The sequence below is a fragment of the Pelophylax lessonae genome (genome assembly GCF_965119305.1).
Source record: "Pelophylax lessonae genome assembly, chromosome: 1".
NCBI lineage: Eukaryota > Metazoa > Chordata > Amphibia > Anura > Ranidae > Pelophylax > Pelophylax lessonae.
The window spans coordinates 133,361,173-133,387,353 of NC_138768.1; the positions used below are offsets into that span (position 1 = coordinate 133,361,173).

The 26,181-nt window shown below is 46.7% G+C and overlaps 1 protein-coding gene across 1 annotated transcript in view; it reads right to left on the minus strand.

Moving 5' to 3' along the window:
• Window positions 1-11,126: 11,126 nt before the first annotated feature.
• The window catches only part of LOC309555456 (beta-hexosaminidase subunit beta-like), a 119,126-nt gene continuing 104,071 nt past the window's right edge, over window positions 11,127-26,181 (minus strand). Inside the window, exons 12-14 of the mRNA XM_082257481.1 lie at window positions 23,335-23,425; window positions 20,827-20,931; window positions 11,127-11,242 (exon numbers count right to left, since the gene is read on the minus strand). Coding sequence (XP_082113607.1) covers window positions 11,182-11,242; window positions 20,827-20,931; window positions 23,335-23,425 — 257 coding nt within the window. The 3' untranslated portion in view covers window positions 11,127-11,181. The remainder of the gene's footprint in view (window positions 11,243-20,826; window positions 20,932-23,334; window positions 23,426-26,181) is intronic.

A 26,181-nucleotide genomic window follows, 5' to 3' on the forward strand; every position in this document is an offset into this window, starting at 1 on the left:
GCCGTATTCTAGCGATGTTGCGGAGGTTAAGGCGGCATGATTTGGACAGGGATTGGATGTGAGCCTGAAAGGACAGTGCAGAGTCCAGGGTTACCCCTAGCACCCTGGCATGTGTGGAAGGACTAATAGTTATTCCATTGATCTTGACAGAGAATTCTGGGGAAGAGGCACGTAGAGGAGGAAATATTATGAGCTCGGTTTTAGATAGATTCAGTTTGAGGAAGTGGTGAGACATCCAGGCTGATATGTCTGTTAGTAGATCAGTGATGCGGGAGGAGACTGATGGGGTGAGCTGAGGGGTAGAGAGGTAGATTTGGGTGTCATCAGCATAGAAATGGTAGTGGAAGCCATGGGAGGCTATTAGCTGACCCAGGGAGGAGGTATAGATTGAGAATAGTAGTGGTCCAAGGACAGAACCTTGGGGGACCCCAACAGTAAGAGGAGTTGCAGAGGAGTAAGTGGAATTGTAAGTGACACTGAAGGTGCGGTGAGATAGGTAAGATTCGAACCAGTGGAGAGCACAGTCACGGAGACCGAGCAAACTGAGTTTTTTGAGAAGGAGGGGGTGGTCAACAGTATCAAAGGCAGCCGAGAGGTCCAAGAGTAAGAGTATCGAGTAGTGACCATTGGTTTTTGCTGTTAGTAAGTCATTTGTAAGTTTTAGGAGAGAAGTTTCTGTGGAGTGTTGCCGGCGAAATCCAGACTGAAGGGGATCAAGGAGGTTATTCTCAATGAGGTGCTTGCTCAGGCGGTTGTAGACTAAACGTTCAAGGAGCTTGGAAGCAAAAGGGAGTAAGGAGATGGGTCTTAAGTTATTAAGATTGGAGGGGTCTAGCGAGGCTTTCTTTGGTATGGGAGTTACTAGCGCATGTTTTAGAGAGCTGGGGAAGATCCCAGTGGAGAGGGAGAGGTTGAAGATATGAGTTAAAGAGTGTAGGATAGAGTCAGAGGGTGACCGTAGTATTTGAGAAGGAACAGGGTCCAGGGGGCAGGAAGTTAGGTGGGCATTAGAAAAAATTTTAGTAACTTCCTCTACAGTAGTTGGGTTAAACAAAGGAAGTATTGATTGTGCAGGAGGACAAGGTGTGTAAGGTGAGGGAGATATCTTTAGTGTAAAAATCTCTTCACGAATTGTATCGATCTTATTTTTGAAGTGATTGGCAATCTCTTGGGCAGTGAGTAAGTTAGTGGGTGGAGGCAATGGAGGACGAAGTAGAGCGTTGAAGGTAGAAAAGAGTTGACGGGGACTGTGTGAGAGGGTGTTAATGAGAGTGATAAAGTAGGTCTGTTTGGCAGTGTGTAGGCAGGAACTGTATTTTTGGAGGGCAGATTTATATTGACTGAAATCTTGCTGTGACTTAGTCTTACGCCACAGACGCTCAAGAGCACGACTACGTTTTTTGAGGCTTCTGGTATTGTCTGTCTGCCAGGGTTGAAGCGGTCGGGGCCTGATTCTGTTTGTAGTGAGGGGGGCCAAAGCATCCAGGGTAGATGACAGTGAACTGTTGTAGACAGAAGTGGCCATGTTGGGGCAGGAGAGGGATGAGATTGTGTTGAAGAGACCATCTGTAGCAGAAAAAAGAAGTGAAGGGTTCAGATGGCGAAGGTTTCTACGGGTAATTGTTCGGTAGTTGGAAGGTAAGGAGGAGGACAAGGAGAGACTGAAACTAATGAGGTGGTGATCAGAGAGAGGGAATGGAATATTGGAGAGGTTGTGAGGGGTGCATAGGTAGGAGAACATGAGGTCAAGGCTGTTGCCATTAGAGTGAGTAGAAGCATGTGTCCATTGTTTTAGGTCAAAAGAGGAGGTTAAGCTCAAAAGTTTAGAAGTAGCAGGAGTGTTAAGATTAACAGGGATGTTGAAGTCTCCAAGAATGATTGTGGGAATTTCAGAAGAGAGAAAGTAGGGTAGCCAGGCAGAGAAGTCATCAAGGAAGCCTGATACCGGTCCAGGAGGCCGATAGATCACAGCAATTCTCAACGAAACTGGAGAAAATAGACGAATACAGTGAGCTTCAAATGAGGAGAGAGACAGAGAAGGCGGTGGATGAAGAACCTGAAGAAAGGTGCTTTGAGGGGAAAGCAGAATTCCAACCCCACCTCCTTTCTGTCCACTAGGCCTGGGAGAGTGAGTCCACAGGAGGCCACCATGGGAGAGGGCAGCAGGAGAAGGAGAGTCAGAGTCTTGAAGCCAGGTCTCAGTAATTGCAAGCAGGTTGAAGGAGTTTGTGATAAATAGGTCATGGACAGAGGTGAGTTTGTTGCAAACAGAGCGGGCATTCCAGAGGGCGCAGGAGAAGGGGAGGTTGGCTTGAGGCAGAAGAGGAATAGAAACCAGATTGTGTGGATTTCGGCTGGTGTCAGAGGATAGGGGGTGATGGGTATGTCTGCCAAAGGTAAATGATGGGGGTCCAGGATTTGGGGAAATATCTCCAGAGGTTAGGAGAAGCAAAAGGGTGAGGGAGGTGATATGGGAGTATGATTTATGAGGGGGGACACATCTCAGTGTCCTGTAGATATTATTGGTGTGTGGGTTCAGAATCAGCAGGAGTTGATGAGTGCAGTATAAAGGTGAAGATAGGAGTGAGGGTGATATATACAAGCTGTGGGGCGGAGATGAGGGGTGAAGGAGAGAAAGTTTTAGGAGAGAGGATGCAAACATGAGAAGGAGAATTAGGGATTGCATAATACAGGGTGGTGAGATTGAGATGTAAACTGAATGTGAGATGGAAAAGCAGTATAGAGTCTCAGATCACCTGTCTGTTGGCTTGCAGTTGTATGCTTTGTGCATTCGCTAAAGTGCTGAGCAGAAGTGTAATACTTAATCCAATATTAATACTTTATCCAAGATAATAGTTGCCAATGCAATCCCAGCCTGTGCAACCCCCTGCCTGTGCATCCCCTAGAAAGGGCTTAAATTTATACTGAGTTGGGTGGAGGTATTGCCAATTAATCAATTAGGATTGCATAGGAGGGACACATGGCTGACAGAATAAACTTCTCACACCAAAAACAGACTACAAGGAATAGCAAGAGGGCAGAATGGCAGAGTAATAAAGATAAGGAGAGCTCATAATTTGGGTAGAAACAAGAGAAAGCAAAAACAAACATCAGTGTTCAATGGACAGAGGTAAAAGATTTTGAAAGCAGCATAAGAAAGCAGCATATGATTACCATTAAGCACATTAGAGAAATGATTCTGTTTCAGTTAAAGGTGGATTTTGAAAGCAGCATAAGAAAGCAGCATATGATTACCTGTGGAGGAATAAAGAGCTTTTTAGAAAGTGCTGAGCAGAAGTGTAATACTTAATCCAATATTAATACTTTATCCAAGATAATAGTTGCCAATGCAATCCCAGCCTGTGCAACCCCCTGCCTGTGCATCCCCTAGAAAGGGCTTAAATTTATACTGAGTTGGGTGGAGGTATTGCCAATTAATCAATTAGGATTGCATAGGAGGGACACATGGCTGACAGAATAAACTTCTCACACCAAAAACAGACTACAAGGAATAGCAAGAGGGCAGAATGGCAGAGTAATAAAGATAAGGAGAGCTCATAATTTGGGTAGAAACAAGAGAAAGCAAAAACAAACATCAGTGTTCAATGGACAGAGGTAAAAGATTTTGAAAGCAGCATAAGAAAGCAGCATATGATTACCATTAAGCACATTAGAGAAATGATTCTGTTTCAGTTAAAGGTGGATTTTGAAAGCAGCATAAGAAAGCAGCATATGATTACCTGTGGAGGAATAAAGAGCTTTTTAGAAAGTGCTGAGCAGAAGTGTAATACTTAATCCAATATTAATACTTTATCCAAGATAATAGTTGCCAATGCAATCCCAGCCTGTGCAACCCCCTGCCTGTGCATCCCCTAGAAAGGGCTTAAATTTATACTGAGTTGGGTGGAGGTATTGCCAATTAATCAATTAGGATTGCATAGGAGGGACACATGGCTGATAGAATAAACTTCTCACACCAAAAACAGACTACAAGGAATAGCAAGAGGGCAGAATGGCAGAGTAATAAAGATAAGGAGAGCTCATAATTTGGGTAGAAACAAGAGAAAGCAAAAACAAACATCAGTGTTCAATGGACAGAGGTAAAAGATTTTGAAAGCAGCATAAGAAAGCAGCATATGATTACCATTAAGCACATTAGAGAAATGATTCTGTTTCAGTTAAAGGTGGATTTTGAAAGCAGCATAAGAAAGCAGCATATGATTACCTGTGGAGGAATAAAGAGCTTTTTAGAAAGTGCTGAGCAGAAGTGTAATACTTAATCCAATATTAATACTTTATCCAAGATAATAGTTGCCAATGCAATCCCAGCCTGTGCAACCCCCTGCCTGTGCATCCCCTAGAAAGGGCTTAAATTTATACTGAGTTGGGTGGAGGTATTGCCAATTAATCAATTAGGATTGCATAGGAGGGACACATGGCTGACAGAATAAACTTCTCACACCAAAAACAGACTACAAGGAATAGCAAGAGGGCAGAATGGCAGAGTAATAAAGATAAGGAGAGCTCATAATTTGGGTAGAAACAAGAGAAAGCAAAAACAAACATCAGTGTTCAATGGACAGAGGTAAAAGATTTTGAAAGCAGCATAAGAAAGCAGCATATGATTACCATTAAGCACATTAGAGAAATGATTCTGTTTCAGTTAAAGGTGGATTTTGAAAGCAGCATAAGAAAGCAGCATATGATTACCTGTGGAGGAATAAAGAGCTTTTTAGAAAGTGCTGAGCAGAAGTGTAATACTTAATCCAATATTAATACTTTATCCAAGATAATAGTTGCCAATGCAATCCCAGCCTGTGCAACCCCCTGCCTGTGCATCCCCTAGAAAGGGCTTAAATTTATACTGAGTTGGGTGGAGGTATTGCCAATTAATCAATTAGGATTGCATAGGAGGGACACATGGCTGACAGAATAAACTTCTCACACCAAAAACAGACTACAAGGAATAGCAAGAGGGCAGAATGGCAGAGTAATAAAGATAAGGAGAGCTCATAATTTGGGTAGAAACAAGAGAAAGCAAAAACAAACATCAGTGTTCAATGGACAGAGGTAAAAGATTTTGAAAGCAGCATAAGAAAGAAGCATATGATTACCATTAAGCACATTAGAGAAATGATTCTGTTTCAGTTAAAGGTGGATTTTGAAAGCAGCATAAGAAAGCAGCATATGATTACCATTAAGCACATTAGAGAAATGATTCTGTTTCAGTTAAAGGTGGATTTTGAAAGCAGCATAAGAAAGCAGCATATGATTACCTGTGGAGGAATAAAGAGCTTTTTAGAAAGTGCTGAGCAGAAGTGTAATACTTAATCCAATATTAATACTTTATCCAAGATAATAGTTGCCAATGCAATCCCAGCCTGTGCAACCCCCTGCCTGTGCATCCCCTAGAAAGGGCTTAAATTTATACTGAGTTGGGTGGAGGTATTGCCAATTAATCAATTAGGATTGCATAGGAGGGACACATGGCTGACAGAATAAACTTCTCACACCAAAAACAGACTACAAGGAATAGCAAGAGGGCAGAATGGCAGAGTAATAAAGATAAGGAGAGCTCATAATTTGGGTAGAAACAAGAGAAAGCAAAAACAAACATCAGTGTTCAATGGACAGAGGTAAAAGATTTTGAAAGCAGCATAAGAAAGCAGCATATGATTACCATTAAGCACATTAGAGAAATGATTCTGTTTCAGTTAAAGGTGGATTTTGAAAGCAGCATAAGAAAGCAGCATATGATTACCATTAAGCACATTAGAGAAATGATTCTGTTTCAGTTAAAGGTGGATTTTGAAAGCAGCATAAGAAAGCAGCATATGATTACCATTAAGCACATTAGAGAAATGATTCTGTTTCAGTTAAAGGTGGATTTTGAAAGCAGCATATGATTACCTGTGGAGGAATAAAGAGCTTTTTAGAAAGTGCTGAGCAGAAGTGTAATACTTAATCCAATATTAATACTTTATCCAAGATAATAGTTGCCAATGCAACCCCCTGCCTGTACATGTGCTTTCCTGAGCAGGGGGACCTTGTGGGCGCTGCAGGATTTCAGTCCATCACGGCATACTGTGTTACCAATTGTTTTCTTGGTGAATATGGTGCCAGCTACCTTGAGATCATTGACAAGATTCTCCCATGTAGTTCTGGGCTGATTTCTCACCATTCTCATGATCATTGAAACTCCACAAGGTGAGATCTTGCATTAAGCCCCAGACCGAAGGAGATTGGCAGTTATTTTGTGTTTCTTCCATTTGCGAATAATTGCACCAACTGTTGTCACCCTCTTACCAAGCTGCTTGGCGATAGTCTTGTAGCCCTTTCCAGCCTTGTGTAGGTCTACAATCTTGTCCCTGACATCCTTGGACAGCTCTTTGGTCTTGCCCATGGTGGAGACATTGGAATCTGATTGATTTATTCCGTCTGTGGACAGGTGTCTTTTTTAAGGAGAGTGCTCCTAATCTCATCTCGTTACCTGAATAGAAGACACCTGGGAGGCAGAAATCCTGCTGATTGATAGCGGATCAAAATACTTATTCCACTCATTAAAATGCAAATCAGTTTATAACTTTTTTGAAATGCGTTTTTCTGGATATTCTTGTTATTTTGTCTCTCACTGTTAAAATAAACCTACCAATAAAAATTATAGACTGATTCTTTTTTTTATAAGTTGACAAACATACAAAGTCAGCAGGGGATCAAACACGTTTTCCCCTCAGTGTATGTGTGTGTGTGATATATATATATATATACACACACACACACACACACAATATAATATATATATATATATATATATATATATATATACACACACACATACATATACAGGGGTCAAGTCCTGGGGAATAAAGAATGGGAACTCACCCAAAATTACCATACCCAACCTCAAAAATAAAAAAAAGTGTGCGTTTGTGTATATTTACCTCTCTGTCTCTCTCTCATGTCTCTCCTCTCTGTCTCTCTCTCTCTCATGTCTCTCCTCTCACATGTCCCTCCTCTCTGTCTCTCTCTCTCTCTCTCTCATGTCTCTCCTCTATCTCTCTCAGGTTTCTCCTCTCTGTCTCTCTCTCTCATGTCTCTCCTCTGTCTCTCCTCTTTGTCTCTCTCTCTCATGTCTCTCCTCTCTCTCTTTCATGTCTCTCCTCTGTGTCTCTCTCTCTCTCTCTCATGTCTCTCCTCTCTTGCTCTCTCTCTCTCATGTCTCTCCTCTGTCTCTCTCTCTCTCTCTCATGTCTCTCCTTCCCTCCTCTCATTCGTCTCTGTCTCTCTCTCATATGTCTGTCTCTCCCTCCTATGTCTCTTTCTCTCCTTCCCTCCTCTGTCTCTCTCTCATGTGTCTCTCTCTCTCTCATGTGTCTCTCTCTCTCGTGCGTCTCCCTCTCTCCCTCATATGTGTCTCTCTCTCTCATGTGATTCTCTCCCTCCTCTCATGTCTCTCCTTACCAGGGCAGCCAGTTTTAGAAATTGTGGGGCCCCTTACACAGCTTTAGGCCTGGGCCCCCCCTGGGCTGACCACTAACATTCCCCAGGGCCCGCCCACTGGCTGTCTCACTGAGTCCTTCAATGCACTCACCTTACGAGAGAGGAGGACATTGTGGGGAGGACACACTGCTTTACAAAAGCTCTGTCGCTTCAGGAGCTTCCATCTTTTCACAGGCAGTCTCTGTCCCTCATATCTCCTCATAGCCTCTATCCCCTCAGCCTCCTCTCCCCTGACAGAACTTTTCCCTGCCATGTCTAAGTAGGGTTGCCTCTCAGGAGACCCAGGAGAGGGTCAGAGACAGTGGGCATACTACAGGAGACGGCCAGAGACTGCAGACATACTACAGTAGATGGTCAGAGACTGCGGGCATACTACAGAAGACGCCCAGAGACTGCAGACATACTACAGTAGATGGTCAGAGACAGCGGGCATACTACAGAAGATGGTCAGAGACTGCAGGCACACTACAGAAGACGGTCAGAGACTGCGGGCATACTACAGAAGACGGTCAGAGACTGTGGGCATACTACAGAAGACGGTCAGAGACTGCAGGCACACTACAGAAGACGGTCAGAGACTGCGGGCATACTACAGAAGACGGTCAGAGACAGCGGGCATACTACAGAAGACGGTCAGAGACTGCAGGCACACTACAGAAGATGGTCAGAGACTGTGGGCATACTACAGAAGATGGTCAGAGACAGCAGGCATACTACAGAAGACGGGCATAGACTGCGGGCATACTACAGAAGATGGTCAGAGACAGCGGGCATACTACAGGAGACAGTCGGAGACTGCAGACATATTACAGGAGATGGTCAGAGACTGCGGGCATACTACAGAAGATGGTCAGAGACAGCGGGCATACTACAGGAGACAGTCGGAGACTGCAGACATATTACAGGAGATGGTCAGAGACTGCGGGCATACTACAGAAGATGGTCAGAGACTGTGGACATAGTACAGGAGATTTTCAGACTGGTTTAGCAGACTTGTCCTGTTTGCTCACGGTGTCTATCTTCTCAGTGTGGTATGTCCTCTGTGGCAGTGCTGAGCCGGCGCCGTGTCTTTCTGCCATGCCACTGCCAGGTTGGTCACATCACAGAAGCAGGGAGGACCTGTGTGAGTTGTCACATCTGCACATAGATCTGGGCCTGTACAGATCATTGGGGTGCAGTGTTAGCAGACCCTCCACATTGGGCTTATACAGACCACAGAGAGGGGCAGCCCCTCCTTTTTCCTGGCTGCAATACTGCCTGCATATGCTGCTCCATCCTCTGCCAGTCTGCCTGCCCCACTGTGACCTCCGGTGCAGTCTCCTCCCACCAGCCTGACAGGATGACATCCTGAGGAGACTGCACCAGAGGTCACAGCAGGACAGGCAGACTGGCAGAGGATGGAGCAGCATATGCAGGCAGTATTGCGGCCAAGAAGATCTACAGCGGGACTGGAGCTCCGGCGAAAAAGATCCTGCCGTGCTCGGCCACGCCCCCTTCAGTCCTCCTTAACTATTTAAATAAGGCTCCGTGCTTGGCCCGCTCCTTCTCAGACAGACAGTTGTTGGCAATGGCAACCTCGCAACGGCCGAGCCCCCTACAGGTGTAGTACCCACCTGATGGCAGCCCTGCTACTTACCTCCCTCTCATCTGCAGAGTCGTATCTCTTGTGTCCTGTCACAGGCGGAGTACATTTGGTATCACTCCGCCTGTGACAGAAGCCGGCGCTATACAGGAAGCATCGGCTCTGCTTCCTGTAGTGCTGGTGTTCTAAGTAGCCAAGACGCTCCCCTACAGGGCCTCGGGGTCACTGCTCCGTGCCCTTTCATGCCCAAGACCCCAAATTTGTATCAGCTGTAGGGGAGTGCCTTGGCTACCTGCAATACAATTTTGGGGTCTCCAGCACCTTTGGTTCGCCCGTGACACCGCGGCGGTGTGTGCGTCCCACCTCAGCCCCTCCTCCTCTCAATCAGCTGTTCGCTAAGTCAGAATTTCCTTGGACCTTGAAAATGTCTTGTGCGCATGCGCACCGGGGCTCGCACCAGCCGGAAGTGACGAGGTCCGGAATTTTCATGGGTCCAACAAAATTTTAGAACACTGGCTCAGTTTACAGCAATGCTTGGGGATGGAGGGTCGGGAACCTGCAATCTGGGTTTACCTACCCGCCATCCCAGAGCAGGAGGTGTGCGGGCGCTTGGGAGGGAATGGCGTTCCTGTTGTAGAATAAGTACAGGAACGCCGTTCCCATGCGTTCCCGCAGGACTCGAGCCCTGTGTATATATATAATCACCATTCATAAACAAAGGATTTAAAGGAAAGAGATGCTTGCCTGATTGAACTTGGAGGGAGGTAGGAGCATGGGCAGTACAAAATCATGTACACAGGGGCCACCTCAGGAAAGGGTGGGATGACACTGGGTCTAAAACCCAAAATGTCCCCTTCTCCTAAAACCAGACCACTTTGACCTTTGACTATAAGTTGAGTAGCTGAACCATAATGTTAAGATGAGAAAAAGAACAGGCATGTATTTTAGTCACTGGATTTTATTATATTTTTACATTCCGTAACCACTTGCTGACCACCCCGCGTATATACAATGCAGGGCGGCAGCTCTTACAGACGAAATCACGTACCTAATTGGACACAGTGGGAGCCAATCAGTGGGTCCGGCGGACCCGATGTCCGCCTGGACTCGCCGATCGTTCCCGACTGAGGCAGAACGGCGTTCTGCCTATGTAAATAAGGCAGATCACTGTTTTGTGACAAGGGAAGACAGAGATCCTTTCTTTCTGCTAAGCAGGAACACACATCCCATAGTTTGTTGATGCTAAAACTTTTGCGCAAGCCGATTAATATAACAGTTATTGGGAATTTTTTTTACCAAAAACATGTAGCAGAATACATATTGGCCTAAACTGATGAAGAAATTTGTTTTTTTTTTACATTTTTTTTTATTATGTGTGTTTTATAGCAGAAAGTGAATTTTTAATTTTTTTTCAAAATGGTCGGTTTTTTGTTTATAGCGCAAAAAATAAAAAACCAAAAAGGTGATCAAATTCCACCAAAAGAAAGTTCTATTTGTGGGAAAAAAAAGGACATCAATTTTGTGTACAGCGCCACATGACCGTGCAATTGTCATTTAAAGTAAGGCAGTGCCGTATCAAAAAAAATGGCCTGGGCATGAAAGGGGGTAAACCTTCGGAGCTAAAGTGGGTAATTATCGCCTGCCTGGCTGGACCACTAACTAATTACCGCATGCAATTCATTTTTCTTCTGGAGTTCAGTGCCTTTTCATGCCATATTTTAGCCTTTTGTGGTAAATCCTGCAAAATAGCATAATGAATTAACAGTTTCGGGATCACATGCGATATTTAGGTAAAATGTGTCTGGACACAAATACCGTATGGAATCCGCTTTAGTGACTGGAGCCCAATGTCACAGCAAATAAACTACATAACTATTGATAGCCAAAAAAAAAAAAAAACACACGCAAAGCTACTATAAAGATTTATTTTTAATAAAATGTAATCATAACATTCATCTTAAGAACAAAGAAAAAACATTCTTAGAATCACAGTTTTCAATCTTTACAGGAAAAAAATATAAAATAAAAATCACGTTGACCTGTCAGTGCATTTTGGCCCAGCTGTCCTGATTCTTGAGTCATAACGCTGGTAAAATTGTCTAGTAGTTAATTTCCTTTTCACAGAATCCGATATAGAGCGGCTCTGCTCCTATTCCACGTCTGGAAAGAGAAGAAAAATCACAATCTGAGCCTGTATAGAGGCTGCTTGGTAATGTTCATAATATATTTTATATCTATACATGAACAGTGTCTGCTCTTATGCAATATTTCAGATGCCAGAAAATCTAGTTCTGCTTTGTTGCCATGTGCTGTATACTATTACCATTGTTTTCTTTATTGAATGTTTACAGAAGAGACATGCATGGCCCATGACCTGAACACAATGTGCTGTGGATTCACATCTACAACCCAAATCGTAAAAGAGAAACTAACAGGAATATGTAAAATTATAAATCTGCACTCCTGAACGGTTATAACAGTGCAGCTTTAATTCTCAGAAATAGCCCGACTTGTATTTACTTGTATTCTTTCAGAGCAGATCTCACAGGCTGAGAAAGTTCAGGCTGTGTATGTTGAGGTAACAGCAAATTCTATTACCTTTAATAAGCATCCCTGCAAGTCTGAATGCCGTCCATGTTTGTGTTCCTGTGTAAGGCAGGTTTACACTTTTCTGTATGGGGTCAGTATCAGATAAGTGAGCACCTGATCCAACCACCTTGTGACAACAGAATATTTATAATAAAATTCTACAGTTCCATGTTATCAGCAATCAATAGACCACTATTGCAATGATCTTTTTCTGCTGAGGGAGGCAAGACACTTAATGAATAAGCTCTGCCCTGCACCAAGATGACCGCTGGAGCTACAGGAAATCCCGATGTGTGAGGTCACAAAGCTTGGAATTTCAAAGTAAGCCTAATTTGGAAGCTGGTAAGGGTGCCAATCATAGGGATGAGCCCAAAATTGAAGAAGCTGTAGAACCACGCTCTGAACCACATGGAGTGATTGATCTCTGCATATCACAGTGCTCTAGCATCTTGGGCTTAAAAAAGGTAAAACATTTTTCATGCAAACATCTAGACCAACCTGCAATTACAAATCAGGGGGAGTTTCCCAAGTTAGACATGACTTCTAGTATCACATCTGCTTTAAGAGTGCTTCACTGCAGATCAAAAGTTTTTTTTAGGCAGCTGTATCTTCAAAATGCTCAGACTGTTCTCTGAGGGCCCATTCACACTTCTGTGTTGTGTCAACGAGTGCTAAAATACATGTGTGTGTGTGTAAAGCCTCGTACACACGCACCGATTGATGGCCGTAAATTTTCGGCCAACGTCCGATTGTTGGCTTATTAGTATGATGCTTCCGACAACCGACTGCGACTTTTCGGCCGAACAAAATCTGTTGTGCATGCTATAAAATTTTTGTTGCCCGTCACCAGAACGGCCGATTGTTCGTCAGTCAGTACAGATTTCGGCAGACAAAAATCAGATGAGCAAGACTGGGCATGCTCAGAGAAGAAAAAACACAGGGAAAGTCAACCATCACATGACATCACTTCTGAAGTTGGTTTCTGTCGGCCAACAAAAGTCCAGTGCAAGTCTAGAGCACATTTCAACCAACACAACAACACTGGACAAAAGACGGCCGATCGGTCGGCCAACAATCGGTGCGTGTGTACGATGCTTTAGGATAGGTGGTGAGCTGCATTTGAAAAATGTGCGTTTTCTCATCTGCTCTGGTGTAGCATTGGCAGCCTATTCATAATGCATGGAATGGCTTAACGCAATACACATGAATGCTTGCCATACCCTGTGTTAATGCAGATGCATTAATGCACTGCAACAGACCATTTTAGTGTAAATGGGCCTTAAAAATGTATAGTACATGTAACAGCAGCTCTGGGACTCAAGAAACAAGGAGCTTCCTAGTCAGCTCCATTTAATATGGTACTATTGTTTTCCAATCTAAAACAGTGGTCCTGAACTCCGGTCCTCAGGACCCACTAACAGGCCAGGTTTGCAAGATAACTGAAATACATCACAGGTGATATAATTTGCTGCTCAGTGATTGCAGTATTCTAGTCTGCATCTCCCCAAGGTAATACTTTAAATATGACCTGTTAGGGAGTCCTGAGGATTGGAGTTGAGAACCACTGTTCTAAAACAACCCATTCAGTTGAAAATCAAAATAAAAAGCAAAATATTTTTGTATAGATATTTAAAAAAAAAATGTATACAGTAATCCCCCGCTACATCACGGTTCAGTTTTTGCGGTCCCGGTAATTCGCGTTTTTTTTTGTAATGTTATTTTACTATTAAATCATTAAAAATGAAAGATTTTTGTGTTTTTCATAGCTCTTGCTCTGTCTCTAAGTATCTTTTATGTGTTTAAATGAGTTTCTATTGTTTTAAAAGTGTGTTTAAAGACCTTAAAATGCTTCTACACGTACAGTGACAGTAAAAAAATCATGCCTACACTGCATTTTAATAGGGTTTTTCTATTTCGCGGAATTTCACTTTTCGCGGCTGGGTCCGGAACGTAACCCCCGCAATGGAGGGGGGTTTACTGTACCTTTTTTTCCCCTTTTATAAAAAGTGATCACATTCCCTCTGTTCTCAGCTGAATATGAGCTGGGGGAAGGAGAAGCAGCATTACACTGAGCTTCCCAGTAAATAGCTGTGCACCGGAGGCATGTTAGGACAAGCCTGATTGGAGGAGAGCAGCCTGGATTTCCAAGAATAGCTAGAGAACGGAGCACAGTGTATTCTCCCGCTTAGTGTGGTCAGTGTGGTTAGTGTGGCCAGTTTCTAATAGGAAAGCAGAGGGACTGGCAGGAACCAGGGATTTTACACAAATGAAGCAATACAAAGAACAGGATACTTTCTCTTACGTCCTCCGACAGTCGCCGCCTCTTCATATTCGTCACATATGGGGGTATTAGACTTTGCTCCGAAGGAGTAGCTAGGCAACAGAATATGTTAACAATAAAGCTTTAACATATCCCACCCTCAAGGGGTGGTCCCCTCAGTCAATACCCTCCTACTTCCTGCAACCATATCTCAGTTTTAATGTCTAGCTTGTCAGGAGTGGCTGGCTCTCTCTGTGCTGGGACTTTTTGTCCCAGACTCTTTCTTCTTTTTAATATTTTGTTTGAGTTTTCTCTCTACCTTTACTTAGCTGTTATTTTTGTCAGCATTAGTTAGTTCTTCGGACGAAGAGAATCATGCGGACTGGGTCTCGGGCTGATCCCCCTGATCGCAGGTCGTGGGTCAGTGGCTTCCCAGTCTGCCATCGAGCGTTCAGCCAGGTAACGCTCCTGGCACAGTGAACGACCCATCCCTGTTCGGTGCAGGGATGATTGGTGAGGTGGCTACCTCACCGGACGCTGTGCGGTTTCTTAACCGCCATTGTGTGCGTCTTGAATTGCGACTCTCCCTGCCTCATGTGCAGCGGCTTGTTCGCCTGTGCGGGTTCCCCACGCCATGTGAGGTAAGTGTATCTATGTGGGGACCTGTCTGTCTGGGGGGGGTCTCAGTCTGGGACTGTGTAACCTGCCTTTATTCACACTGCTTGTCTCCCTATCTCTCGGCTGCATGCTGTGGGCTGCAAGGGGGGGGGGGGAGCTGTATGACACTGAGTGTGTCAGGCTGGGCAGTGTGAGGAGCTGTGTGCTGTGGGGCATGTTTTAATGGCATGTTGGGGCATATACAGCGATCGCTGCGGCGATCTAACAGGTATCCATATAATGGGATATAATTGTGTGTGTTTTTATGCACTGTGGAGCGGCGATTTCGGCGCCAAACGACGCCATTTTACCGGCGCCCGCTCCGGCCGCATGGTTTACATGCACGGCGGCCATTTTCTTGTAGCCTCCATAGGCTTACATAGAGCGCCCTGGCAGCATCACTTCCTCTCTCCTGGAAGCACCGATCGAGGCAGCAGCAGCAGCGGAGTCTTCTCAGGTTTTATCCTTCCATTCCTGTGTTCCATTGCCTGTATTCAGTCTGTGAATTCCCTGTGGGGGTCTCATTGTGCCTGAGTGTGGTGCGGTGGGCTGCGCTTGCCGCGCTTGCTGAAAGGGGGCAGTTAACCCTTGGTTGTCTGGCTTACAGGGGCAATGGATTCTCAGGAGGGCAAGTTTCCCACAGTATTGGTGGAAAGCCAGGGGACCGCTGTTTCCCCCCCAGGGGGGGATTTAGCCACTATTGTGGCTGGCCTTGCTGCACAGGTGCAAATGCTGGTGGCTGCTCAATCTACTAAACGGCCCAGAGTTGCTCTGTCCTCTGATTCTGAGGGTGAAGGTGATGGGGCTGTTCTGGCAGGGACCCCCCTATCGGGGTCCCGCTCCTCTCTTGATCTAGTGGGGTCTGAGGTAGAGGCTGAAGTTGAGGGGGTTGATAATTCTCCCCCTGGCTCGCCTGAAGAGCTTGCAATCATGGATGAGTTGATTGCTTCCATTAAGCAAACACTGCGTTTGCAGGATGAAGTGTGTCCCCCCGCTGCCTTGGCGGCTTATGGGACGCAGAGGAAACGCAGGACGCCGCAGGTTTTTCCCTGCAATGCTGATTTTCAGCGCGCTGTTAAGGATCAATGGCGCGATCTGCTCAAGCCTTTTGCGGTACCAAGTAGGTTCAAGCTGCGTTATCCTTTCTCACCTGCCGCTGATGAACGGTGGTGTGTGCCTCCACCAGTGGATCATGCTATTGCGGTTTTGAACAAAGCCACTGCGATTCCTGCAGAGGGTTCCCCTGTTTTCCGTGATGCCACGGATAGGAGACTGGAGTCTCTTTCCCGTCATACTTACTCCGTTACGGGTTCTATGCTTAAGGCTCTGTTTGCGTCTCTCATGGCGGCCCAGGCGATCGCAAGTTGGACGCAGATGCTTAGGCGCGTCCTAGTGGCCGATTCGGCCTCGCCGGCGACCCTGGACATGGTGGATCAGATCCACCAGGGTGTCATGTATCTGTGTGATGCGGACCTGGACTTGATTCCGTTGGCTGCACGTGTGCACAGCGTGGCGGTGTTGTCTCGCCGCCTGGTTTGGTTGAAATGTTGGTCGGTGGACCAATCTTCCCGTAAGACCTTAGCCAATCTGCCTTATGATGGGTCTCGCCTTTTTGGGGAGCCCCTGGATGTGTTGATTAAGGGGATCACTGGGGGTAAGAGCACTCTCTTGCCCCATTTCCCCAAGGCTAAGGGGGCTTCTGGGAAGAAGCATGCTAATTTTCGGCCCTCTCAGGGGTCCTTTCGTGCCTTTCGGCCGCACTACAAGGGCAAACCGTTCAAAGGCCAAGGCTCTCAGAAGAAGCCCTGGTCTGGGAAACAGAAGTCCGGCCAATCCGGACCTGCAGCCCATAACAGTTCGGCCTGAAGGGGCGCCCTCACCCAGTTTTGGGGTGGGGGGACGCTTGCTCGGTTTTCTTCAGCCCTGGTTGGCCCGTGTGCGGGACAGATGGGTTCTGGAAATCGTTCGATCTGGTTACAAGATCGAGTTTCTCTCTCGGCCGGAGAGCAGATTTTTTCCCTCAAATCTTCAACTGTCTCCAGAGCGCCTGCGGGATCTGCACCTGGCGGTGCGGGACCTGAGGGCTCAGGGAGTGGTGGTTCCGGTGCCTCATCGGGACAGATTTCGGGGGTTTTATTCCAATCTGTTCACCGTGCCCACGAAGGAGGGCAAGGTTCGTCCGATTCTGGACTTGAAGGCTCTGAACCGCTCTGTGCGGGTTCGCAAGTTCCGCATGGAATCCCTGCGCTCGGTGGTGGCTGCCCTGGTTCCGGGAGAATTCATGGCCTCCATCGATTTGAAGGATGCGTACCTTCACATCCCCATTTTCGAGGGTCATCAGAGATACCTTCGATTTGCCATTGCGGAGGATCACTATCAGTTCGTGGCGTTGCCCTTCGGTCTCGCCTCGGCTCCGCGGGTCTTCACCAAGGTGCTTGCACCGGTTCTGGCATTGTTGAGGGCCCAGGGCATTTCTGTCCTGGGGTATCTGGACGACATTCTGGTTCGGTCTGCGACCAGACAGGGTCTGGAGGAGGACCTGTCTGTCACAATGCAAACTCTGCAGGAGTTTGGTTGGACGATAAATGTTCCAAAGTCGACACTGAGTCCGTCGGTTCGTCTCCCCTATCTGGGAATGATACTGGACTCGGTGCAGGCGAAGGTCTTCCTGCCGGAAGACAAACTCAGGACTCTTCAGGAGGAAGTCAGGTCCCTCAGGGACGTTCCACGCTCGTCTCTGCGGACGTGTATGAGATATCTGGGATTGATGGTCTCGGCCTTCGAGGCGATTCCTTTCGCGCAGTTTCACACGCGGGGTCTCCAAGCGGAGATCCTGTCCAGTTGGGACGGGCGACCTCAATCTCTGGATCTTCAGATCTCGTTGAGTCATCGCACCAGGGAAAACCTTCTGTGGTGGCTCCAGTCCCCGTTGGTGTCCGGGGGCAAGTCTTTTCGTCCGATCTCGTGGACGGTTATCACCACGGATGCCAGCCTGTCGGGCTGGGGTGGTGTTCTGGGCGTTCTGTCCGCCCAGGGAACTTGGTCGGAGGGAGAGTCTTCCCTCCCGATCAACATTCTGGAATTGCGGGCGATAAGGCTCTGCCTTCATCGCTGGACGGTCCGGCTGCAGGGCTGCCCGGTTCGGGTGCAGACGGACAATGCCACGGCGGTGGCCTACATCAACCACCAAGGGGGCACCAGGAGTGCCCGAGCGGCTCGAGAAGTGGCCGACATTCTGTCTTGGGCCGAGACTCATGTCCCGGCGATAACGGCGGTTCACATTCCGGGAGTGGAGAACTGGCAGGCGGACTATCTGAGTCGCCAGACCCTGGATCAGGGGGAATGGTCTCTCCACCCGGCTGTCTTCCAGATGTTGTGCGCGAAGTGGGGTCTTCCAGATGTGGACCTGTTCGCGTCTCGCCTCAATTACAAGGTGAAGAGGTTCGTGGCAAGGACGCGCGACCCTCGGGCAGACGCGTCGGACGCGTTAGTGGCCCCGTGGCATCAGTACAGGCTGATGTACGCGTTTCCACCGATTCAGTTGCTGTCCAGGTTCCTTCGCAGGTTACACTCGGAACGCAGCACGGTGATTCTTGTGGCACCGGACTGGCCTCGCCGGTCCTGGTACGCAGACCTCGTGAATCTGGCGGTCGACGCCCCTTGGCGTCTGCCTCTTCGAGACGATCTACTGTCTCAAGGACCGATTTACCATCCTGCTTTACAGTCGCTGGCTTTGACGGCCTGGCTGTTGAGACCGAGGTCCTGAAGGAGAAGGGTCTCTCTCCAGAGGTCGTTCATACTTTGATCAACGCGAGGAAGTCTTCCTCGGGGAAGGTTTATTACCGTACTTGGAAGGCCTATTTTGCCTGGTGTGAGTCCAGGGGGTTTTCACCCCGCACGTACTCGGTTTCCCGTGTGCTGTCTTTCCTTCAGACGGGTGTCGATCAGCGTTTGGCGCTGGCTACGATAAAGGGTCAGGTGTCTGCGCTGGCCGTTCTGTTTCAACGTCCCGTGGCTTCCAACTCCTTGGTTGGCACTTTTATTCAGGGTGTACGGCATCTGGTTCCTCCTAGGAGGGATCCTTTGCCCCCTTGGGACTTGAATCTCGTTCTATCTGTGTTACAACGTGATCCTTTTGAACAGATCAGGGAGATCTCGTTGTCTATGTTGTCCAAAAAGGTCGCCTTTTTGGTGGCGATCACTTCGGCTCGCAGGGTGTCGGAACTGGCGGCTTTGTCCTGCAAGTCTCCGTACCTGGTTGTTCATTTGGACAAGGTGGTCTTGCGACCTAATCCTTCTTTTCTGCCGAAACGAGTTTCGGAATTCCATCTTAACGAGGATATTGTTTTGCCTTCATTGTGCACGAAGCCTAAGCATCCTAAGGAGGTGAGATTGCACGCTCTGGATGTTGTTCGGGCGATAAGAGTTTATCTTAAATCGACTGAGTCTTTTCGTAAGACGGACTCCTTGTTTGTTCTTCCAGAGGGTCCTCGGAAGGGCATGGCGGCTTCGGCCTCTACCATCGCCAAATGGATCAGGAAGACCATTGAACAGGCCTATGCTTTGCAGGGGAAGGTTCCTCCTGTACCTGTGAAGGCGCACTCTACTAGATCTTTGAGTACGTCTTGGGCCTGTCGTCATGGGGCTTCTGTAGCCCAGGTGTGTAAGGCGGCGACTTGGTCGACCGTGCACACTTTCACAAAATTCTACAAAGTAGATGTTCAGGCATCGGCGGATGCTTCCTTTGGCCGCGAGGTTCTTAGTGCGGCTGTTCCATAGGGTCCCTTGTTGGGGACTCCTGGCTGTTGGGATAGCTTTTTGTATCCCCTGATTTTTTTGTCTTTTCCTGGGTTGTTGCTCCTGTTGAGCACTTAATTTTGCTGTTGCCCAGCTGGTTTCCTTCCTTTGGTAAGGTTCCTTTCTTTGATGTGGAGACTGCGTTGCCTTTCGGCGCGGATGCGTTTCCCACCCCTCATGTTTGCACTGCTTTGGGACGTCCCCATATGTGACGAATATGAAGAGGCGGCGACTGTCGGAGGACGTAAGAGAAAACGGAATTTTTGTAAAATCTTACCTGTAAAATTCCTTTCTCTGAGTCCTCCGACAGTCGCCGCCCCCGCCCCTCTTTTGGGGTTTGGATGTATACTCTACTGCTATTCCACTAAAACTGAGATATGGTTGCAGGAAGTAGGAGGGTATTGACTGAGGGGACCACCCCTTGAGGGTGGGATATGTTAAAGCTTTATTGTTAACATATTCTGTTGCCTAGCTACTCCTTCGGAGCAAAGTCTAATACCCCCATATGTGACGAATATGAAGAGGCGGCGACTGTCGGAGGACTCAGAGAAAGGAATTTTACAGGTAAGATTTTACAAAAATTCCGTTTTCTTATACAACAAGTACATGGTACAGCAGGCACATATCAGGAATATGAAATGTTGGAGTAACAAACACTTTAAGTAGAAGTGTTCAAACCATAGATCAATTATGTGGATAAATCAGGTCAAAGTAAATATAAGAGGGACCTGGGAGGAAAAAAAAAAAAAAGCAATGTGTAATTCAGGCCAATATCTCCCTAAAATATAAAATATTATTAGGGGTGGTCTGACTTGTAAATCTCTCTAAATCCTTTAACCATTTCCAGAAGGCCTGCCGCCCAACTGCGCAAAACCATGTGCATGTATGTGATTTTACGTATGCCCCGCCAAAGCGCCACTCCTGTGATTGGACACAGCGGGAGCCAGTCAGCGGATCCGTCGGCCGTGATGGCCGCCGGGACTCGCCGATCGTTCGGAGAAAAGGCAGATTGGTGGTCTGCCTATGTAAAAAAGGCAGGTCGCTGTTCTGTCAGGGAGTAAAAGATCTTGTGTAAGCTGAAACACAGATCTCTCTTTTTGTCCAGTGTATCCACCGTTGGAAAGCACTCCCTAGGAGAACACTTAACCCCTTGATCACCCCTGGTGTTAACCTCTTCCCTGCCAGTGTCATTCACACAGTGACAATGCATTTTTTTTTTTTTCTAAGCACTGATCATTGTATTGGTGCCACTGGTCCGTCCCAATGTCACAGTCCCGCTTGAAAAAAAAAAAAAAAAATCAGATTAGTCAATGCAATGGTCAGCCTTATTTTATGGTGTGAATGTGGAGTCACACCATAGTATGATGGTTTAACAAATTATTTAGAGCATTAAAATCAGGACAGCACACTTTCCCTTGACGCATTTTCTTGAAGGACTTACCCGACCATACGACACCTGTGTAGAGCCAGCCTGTTATAAGCATCTTCCACGGAGGTCACTTTTGCACTGCTCCAAAGTCTTTCTGCAACCGCACTTGCTCTAGGCCTGTGTGAGAGGAGAGAAGAGGAGATTTAATTCTGTTTCTATAGCATGACAAAACAGGAATTTACCATTCTGCTATGTTAACCTAACTACACTATTTAAAGGTCCAATCAAAGAGAAAAAAAAAATTGGCACCATGATGTCTCAAATAAAACAAGCGATTTTATTTAATCTATCCAATAAAAAGGGATCAGTCATTGGTATGGATTCCTTTTATCCTAAAATCATATGTTTTTTTCTCTTTTATTGGATGTTTGTATGCCTGAAGTAACGGGACTATCCGAGCAAAGGAGGCTATGTCATACTGCTTATCATTAAAAAGTGTTACTAAACCCAGGAGCCCGCATTCACTATATCTGGCATTCCACAGTACACAGAACATGAAAAAGCAACTATTTTAGTAAATATAAACTGCTAAATACCTTTTCTCATCAGCAGTATATAGAAGTTTTGTGACTTCTATCAGTGCCTGGTTAAAGCTTGTAGGAGGAGTTTTTATATTGCACTGGCTGTTCTATCAGGATGGGACCCCTGACCCTCCTCTGCCTGGACAGTGCTGATTGGCCCTGTACTGATCACATATACTCTCCCAGTTAGTGTCTCCACTAACTGTCTTTCAACAGACGGGGGCGGGTACAGGGCGTCCTCCACTGGTAGCAACCTAGTATTTAACCTAGAAACCTGAGAGTCCACCACCCGTGGCACTGTCCTTTTCTTTAAGAGGGACTCCCACTGACTACGACAATCTCTTTGAAATAGGCAGGAAAGGGAAACACCTTAGTCACCTTGGATGGTCTGCAGGTTCCAAATTGCACCGGCGCAGCTTCAGCTGTGTTCTCTATTTTTAAAGTTTCCCACACTGATACAATCAGTGCCTCCACAAGCGCCTTTTCTTGCACAGAAGTAGTGGAAGAGGAATCATCCTCACTGTCGGCGCACTCGAAGTGAGTGGACGCCGACCCCGTGGGGTGACTCGTGTCCGCGGCGACCAAATGATCCTCAGAATCTGAGGAAGCAGAGGAACCAGGTGAAGGTGGGGGGCACTTTTTACTAGGTCTCTTTTGGAGAACCATGTCCACTTTTGACACCAAAGACTGCAGGACCGCCAGAGGGTCCTGCAGCTTCTGAGAGTGGGTCTGGTGGTGACACGTGTTCTAGGGGCTCCATGACACCCTGGGGACCGTTCATAAAAATATAGAATTTTAGGGCACGCTGTAAAAGCACCCCCATCGTTGTCACCAGTGGTACTACAGGTTCCAGCAGCGCAGAATGAGCAGAGAACAGGGAGATATACCGTCCCAGGACTCTCCACCAAACGACTCAGCAGGGAGAGGTAGAGAGAAAAAAAAAAGCGCCAACAGCCTGCAGCACACCGATCCAGAGGAAGAGGAAATGGCCGAGCTGACACTAGAGGCCCCCCCGCCGAACACCGATCCCCCCCAGGCTTCAAGAAAATGGCTGCCAGTATAACAAATCGGAGCCACCAAAAACATACTGACAGCAGCAAGGGGGGCCTACACAGGACCCCTCCCCCGGGGTACGAAAAACCCCACAAACAGCCAAAGCGCGCTCACTCCTCCCCTCCAGCGACAGTTTACCCACACCACACAGAGAATTTTGTAAATAAAAAAAATGACATTTCTCCTTATCCCTAAAAAGGGAACAGGAAGGTGGGTGTGTGCTAGAGGTACGTTAGTGATCAAGGGGGGGGTTGCTTCTAGGTAGGAAGGACCTATCGACCCTGGGAGGGACCCGCATCTACCCCGACTTTTCCCGAGGGAGAGGAGGGCACTACTCACCACACCTTTGGGACTGGGCTGGCACCACTCTGGGATGAACACCTCTCCATCTTGGAAAGGGGGGGGGGTGCTGCAGCAGCCAGAGGTAGGCTACGATTCAGGCCGCGACCAGGTTGTATGCGTTCTCGCGAGGTGTTGCACTCGCAGGCCAGCCCCTGTCCAGTGGGGCTATGTAGTAGCGGACCTAGAGCGGCGCTAAAGCCTGCACGTGCTCCGCTGCAGTTGATAGTAGTTCTCACAGGAACAGACAAAAGGAAAAAAGAGCAGCATAACCCATCTGTCAAAGAAGATATAAAGCTGTGTCTGTCAATGAACGAAAGAGAAAAAGGATTTTTTTTTCCACCAAAGCAGATTTGGATTTTCAGTGCGTTCATGTGGCCAGTGCTGGCCAACGAGCATTATGCTGTTACAGTGTCTCCGGTGCTGCATAGTGATGTTTCACAGTGGTGGACTGTTTGTAGCCATTGAGAGGGTGGCAGAAGATGGGGATCACATTTGATGCATGTCTGTTCACCTTTTCCTTGTCTGGTGTGAATAAACCCTTTAAACACTGGAAAATGTGTAGATTCATGAATTCTAAACAACAAAATGTAACCAACAAACATACCATAGTCGTGGTATGAGGTTTGTAGCGTCCACAAATTCACCCCATAAACAAGCTTCACCACCAATCACAAGCTGCTTCTGCTCTTTGGTCCCTGCAAAAACAAAGCACAAGTATGTCTAAGGTCAAATGCAATAGAACAGCAATGTGAAACAATATACTGTACAATCAGCGCAATACAAAAAGAAAAATTATGTGTAATCATGTAAAGTAAACACAAAATTAGTGATAGCCTTATCCAAGGCTATTTGATAATTGCTGCCCACACCTATCCGAGTGTATCCACCTATACCGCTTAAATATTTAAACACCATATACCATACTTAGTGTAACGCAATAATACTAAAACTCTATAATCCATATTCTACACAACTCAAAAAATGCAGTGCATATAATCCACCACTGTCTATCTTCAAGTGACAGTTCAAAACAGTAATAGAAAAATCCAGTGACTTCGGTGACCGCCACCCTCAGCTGAAATGCCTCCTTACCTCCAGATGACCCCACTACAGGGTCACCCTTGGCTGTTATGATATCCCACAGGGAGCCTCAGGGGTAGTCCTCCACAGGATATCTGTGAATTGGCCTCCTCAACCTTTCATGTGCAGCCTCCGAATAATGACCCCACTACAGAGTCCCCATCACTCATGGAGACGTATACAAGTTTGCCACAGCGATGTTTATCCACAGGGAAACTCAAAGTTGACCTCCTCTTAGGGTCTCAATTGTTCATATATAAAACCATAAAAATAAAAGAAAACCATAGTGCTCTTTGCTTCTATTATTTATTAAAACATATCACTGGATTGTAAAAAATTCTCATAGCCGTATACAAAAAATCATGCACTATATATATATATATATATATATATATATATATATATATATACACACACACACACACACACACACACACACACACACACACACACACACATATATATACATACATATACACATACATACGTGATGTGTGCTCCTTAAGTGTTCCCGAGCCTGTGATTAGATCCAGCACTTACCAGGTCCAGGCCAATGATTTTTTTTTTAGCCTGGACCTGCTGATTGGTTCTGGCAAATCACAGACTTGCATGCATCTTTGTATACAAAACATAGGCACAGGAAATGACATCTCTCTCGTGGAGCCCTTTTCAATTGCAGAGAGAAGAGATTACCGCTACTGTGAGTAAAAGCAAACTTATTGACCAAAACATCTAACGAAAGCTACCCTAGTGAAGAGGCCTGCAGGATTCTGAGCATGTTAGATGACTATGATGGGGAGTCCTTACTGTACGAATCAGAATAGATGTCCCTGCTAAGGTCAGGCGTACCCAATCCCGGTGCCCGGGTTGCGGAGGTGCTACAATTGCATGATGATTCACGTATGCTAGTACTAGTGCGGCACTACCTTTTGGTGAACTGGCAAGCACCAGTGGCCTAGTACATCCTGGTCTTATACATACCAGCACCACAGTAACAGTTTGTGATGTGGAGAGTCCGATAAGTGCAGTCGCAGCTGGTGTGGTGGCTAGTAGTGTCCTGCAGCCACAAAGAATTCAAACACAGGTCCATAGAGTCCTTCCTGATGCCTGATGTGCTTGCTAAACCAGATTGGCAGCCTACAGATTCTGCAGCACCCATACTTCTCCCATTTACTGCCCAACCCGGATTTCAGGTAGAAAAATAGCAAAATTTGAATTCCCTTGATTTTTTTTTTTAATGGAAAACTTGTATCATTTCATTGTGGACCAAAGCAATTTATATGCCAAGCAATTTATCGTTGCTAACCCAGATTCGGTCCTTTCCAGATCATTCAAAAGGAAACATATCACAGTTTCCAAATGTAAAACTTTTTTGGGTCTAACCCTAAATAAGGGCATTCCTAAAAAGAATGCAAAAGAAGAGAGGTAACGTCTTTGCCGTCCCCCTTGCTCCCGATCGTGGGAAACCCGGATTTCTCCCCGGGCCTCCATGACCCGGCATTCCGTAGGCTGCAAGCCAACGGGGTCTACCAGGCCAGACATTTTCTCAGCGGGGACTGTTGGATGTCTCGCCAGACGCTATCGAGGGACGTGTTTGCCACCCTGTCGTTCTGGCAGAAGGTACAACTTGCCCATTTTCTCCAATCGCTGCCGCCGGCGAAATCTTTTGCCAGACGCCTCACGCCGTTTGAAGAGCTGTGCACATCGGATGCTCCGGTGCGCCATGCTATTTCCCTGCTATATCGTATCGTGACATCCCCTGGACAGTCTTCCAGGCCCCCCTACATCTCTCGATGGGAGCGTGATTTGGACATTTCCCTTTCGGACTATCAGGTAGAACGTATCCTTTTCTTCACCTTCAAAACCTCCACATGCTCTAAATACCAGGAGATGGGCTATAAGCTCTTGACCAGGTGGTACTATACCCCGGTTAAACTTCGCAAGATGTTCCCTTACTGTTCGGATCTTTGTTGGCGATGTGGTATGGAGGTAGGCTCTCTCCTCCACATCTTTTGGTCTTGCAAAAAATTGCAATCTTTTTGGTCAGAGGTCCTCCGTATTATCCAAAAGTTCACAGATCATACCCTTACTCTGCAACCAGCCCTATTCCTTCTTCACCATCACAGCTTCCCAAGGGCGTCTTATCGGAAGTCGATCTTGCCGATACTGCTGACAGCAGCAAAGAGCTGTATTCCTCTCCTGTGGAAGCAAACACGCCCTCCTACCGTGGCGATGTGGTTGCATAAAGTTGCGTTTATTAATGAGATGGAAGACCTGTTGGCGGCCGAACGGGGCACTAGGGAAGGGTTCCTCAAGCGTTGGTTTTATTGGCACGAGTTCAGCTCGACCACAGAATACCGGGACCTTGTCG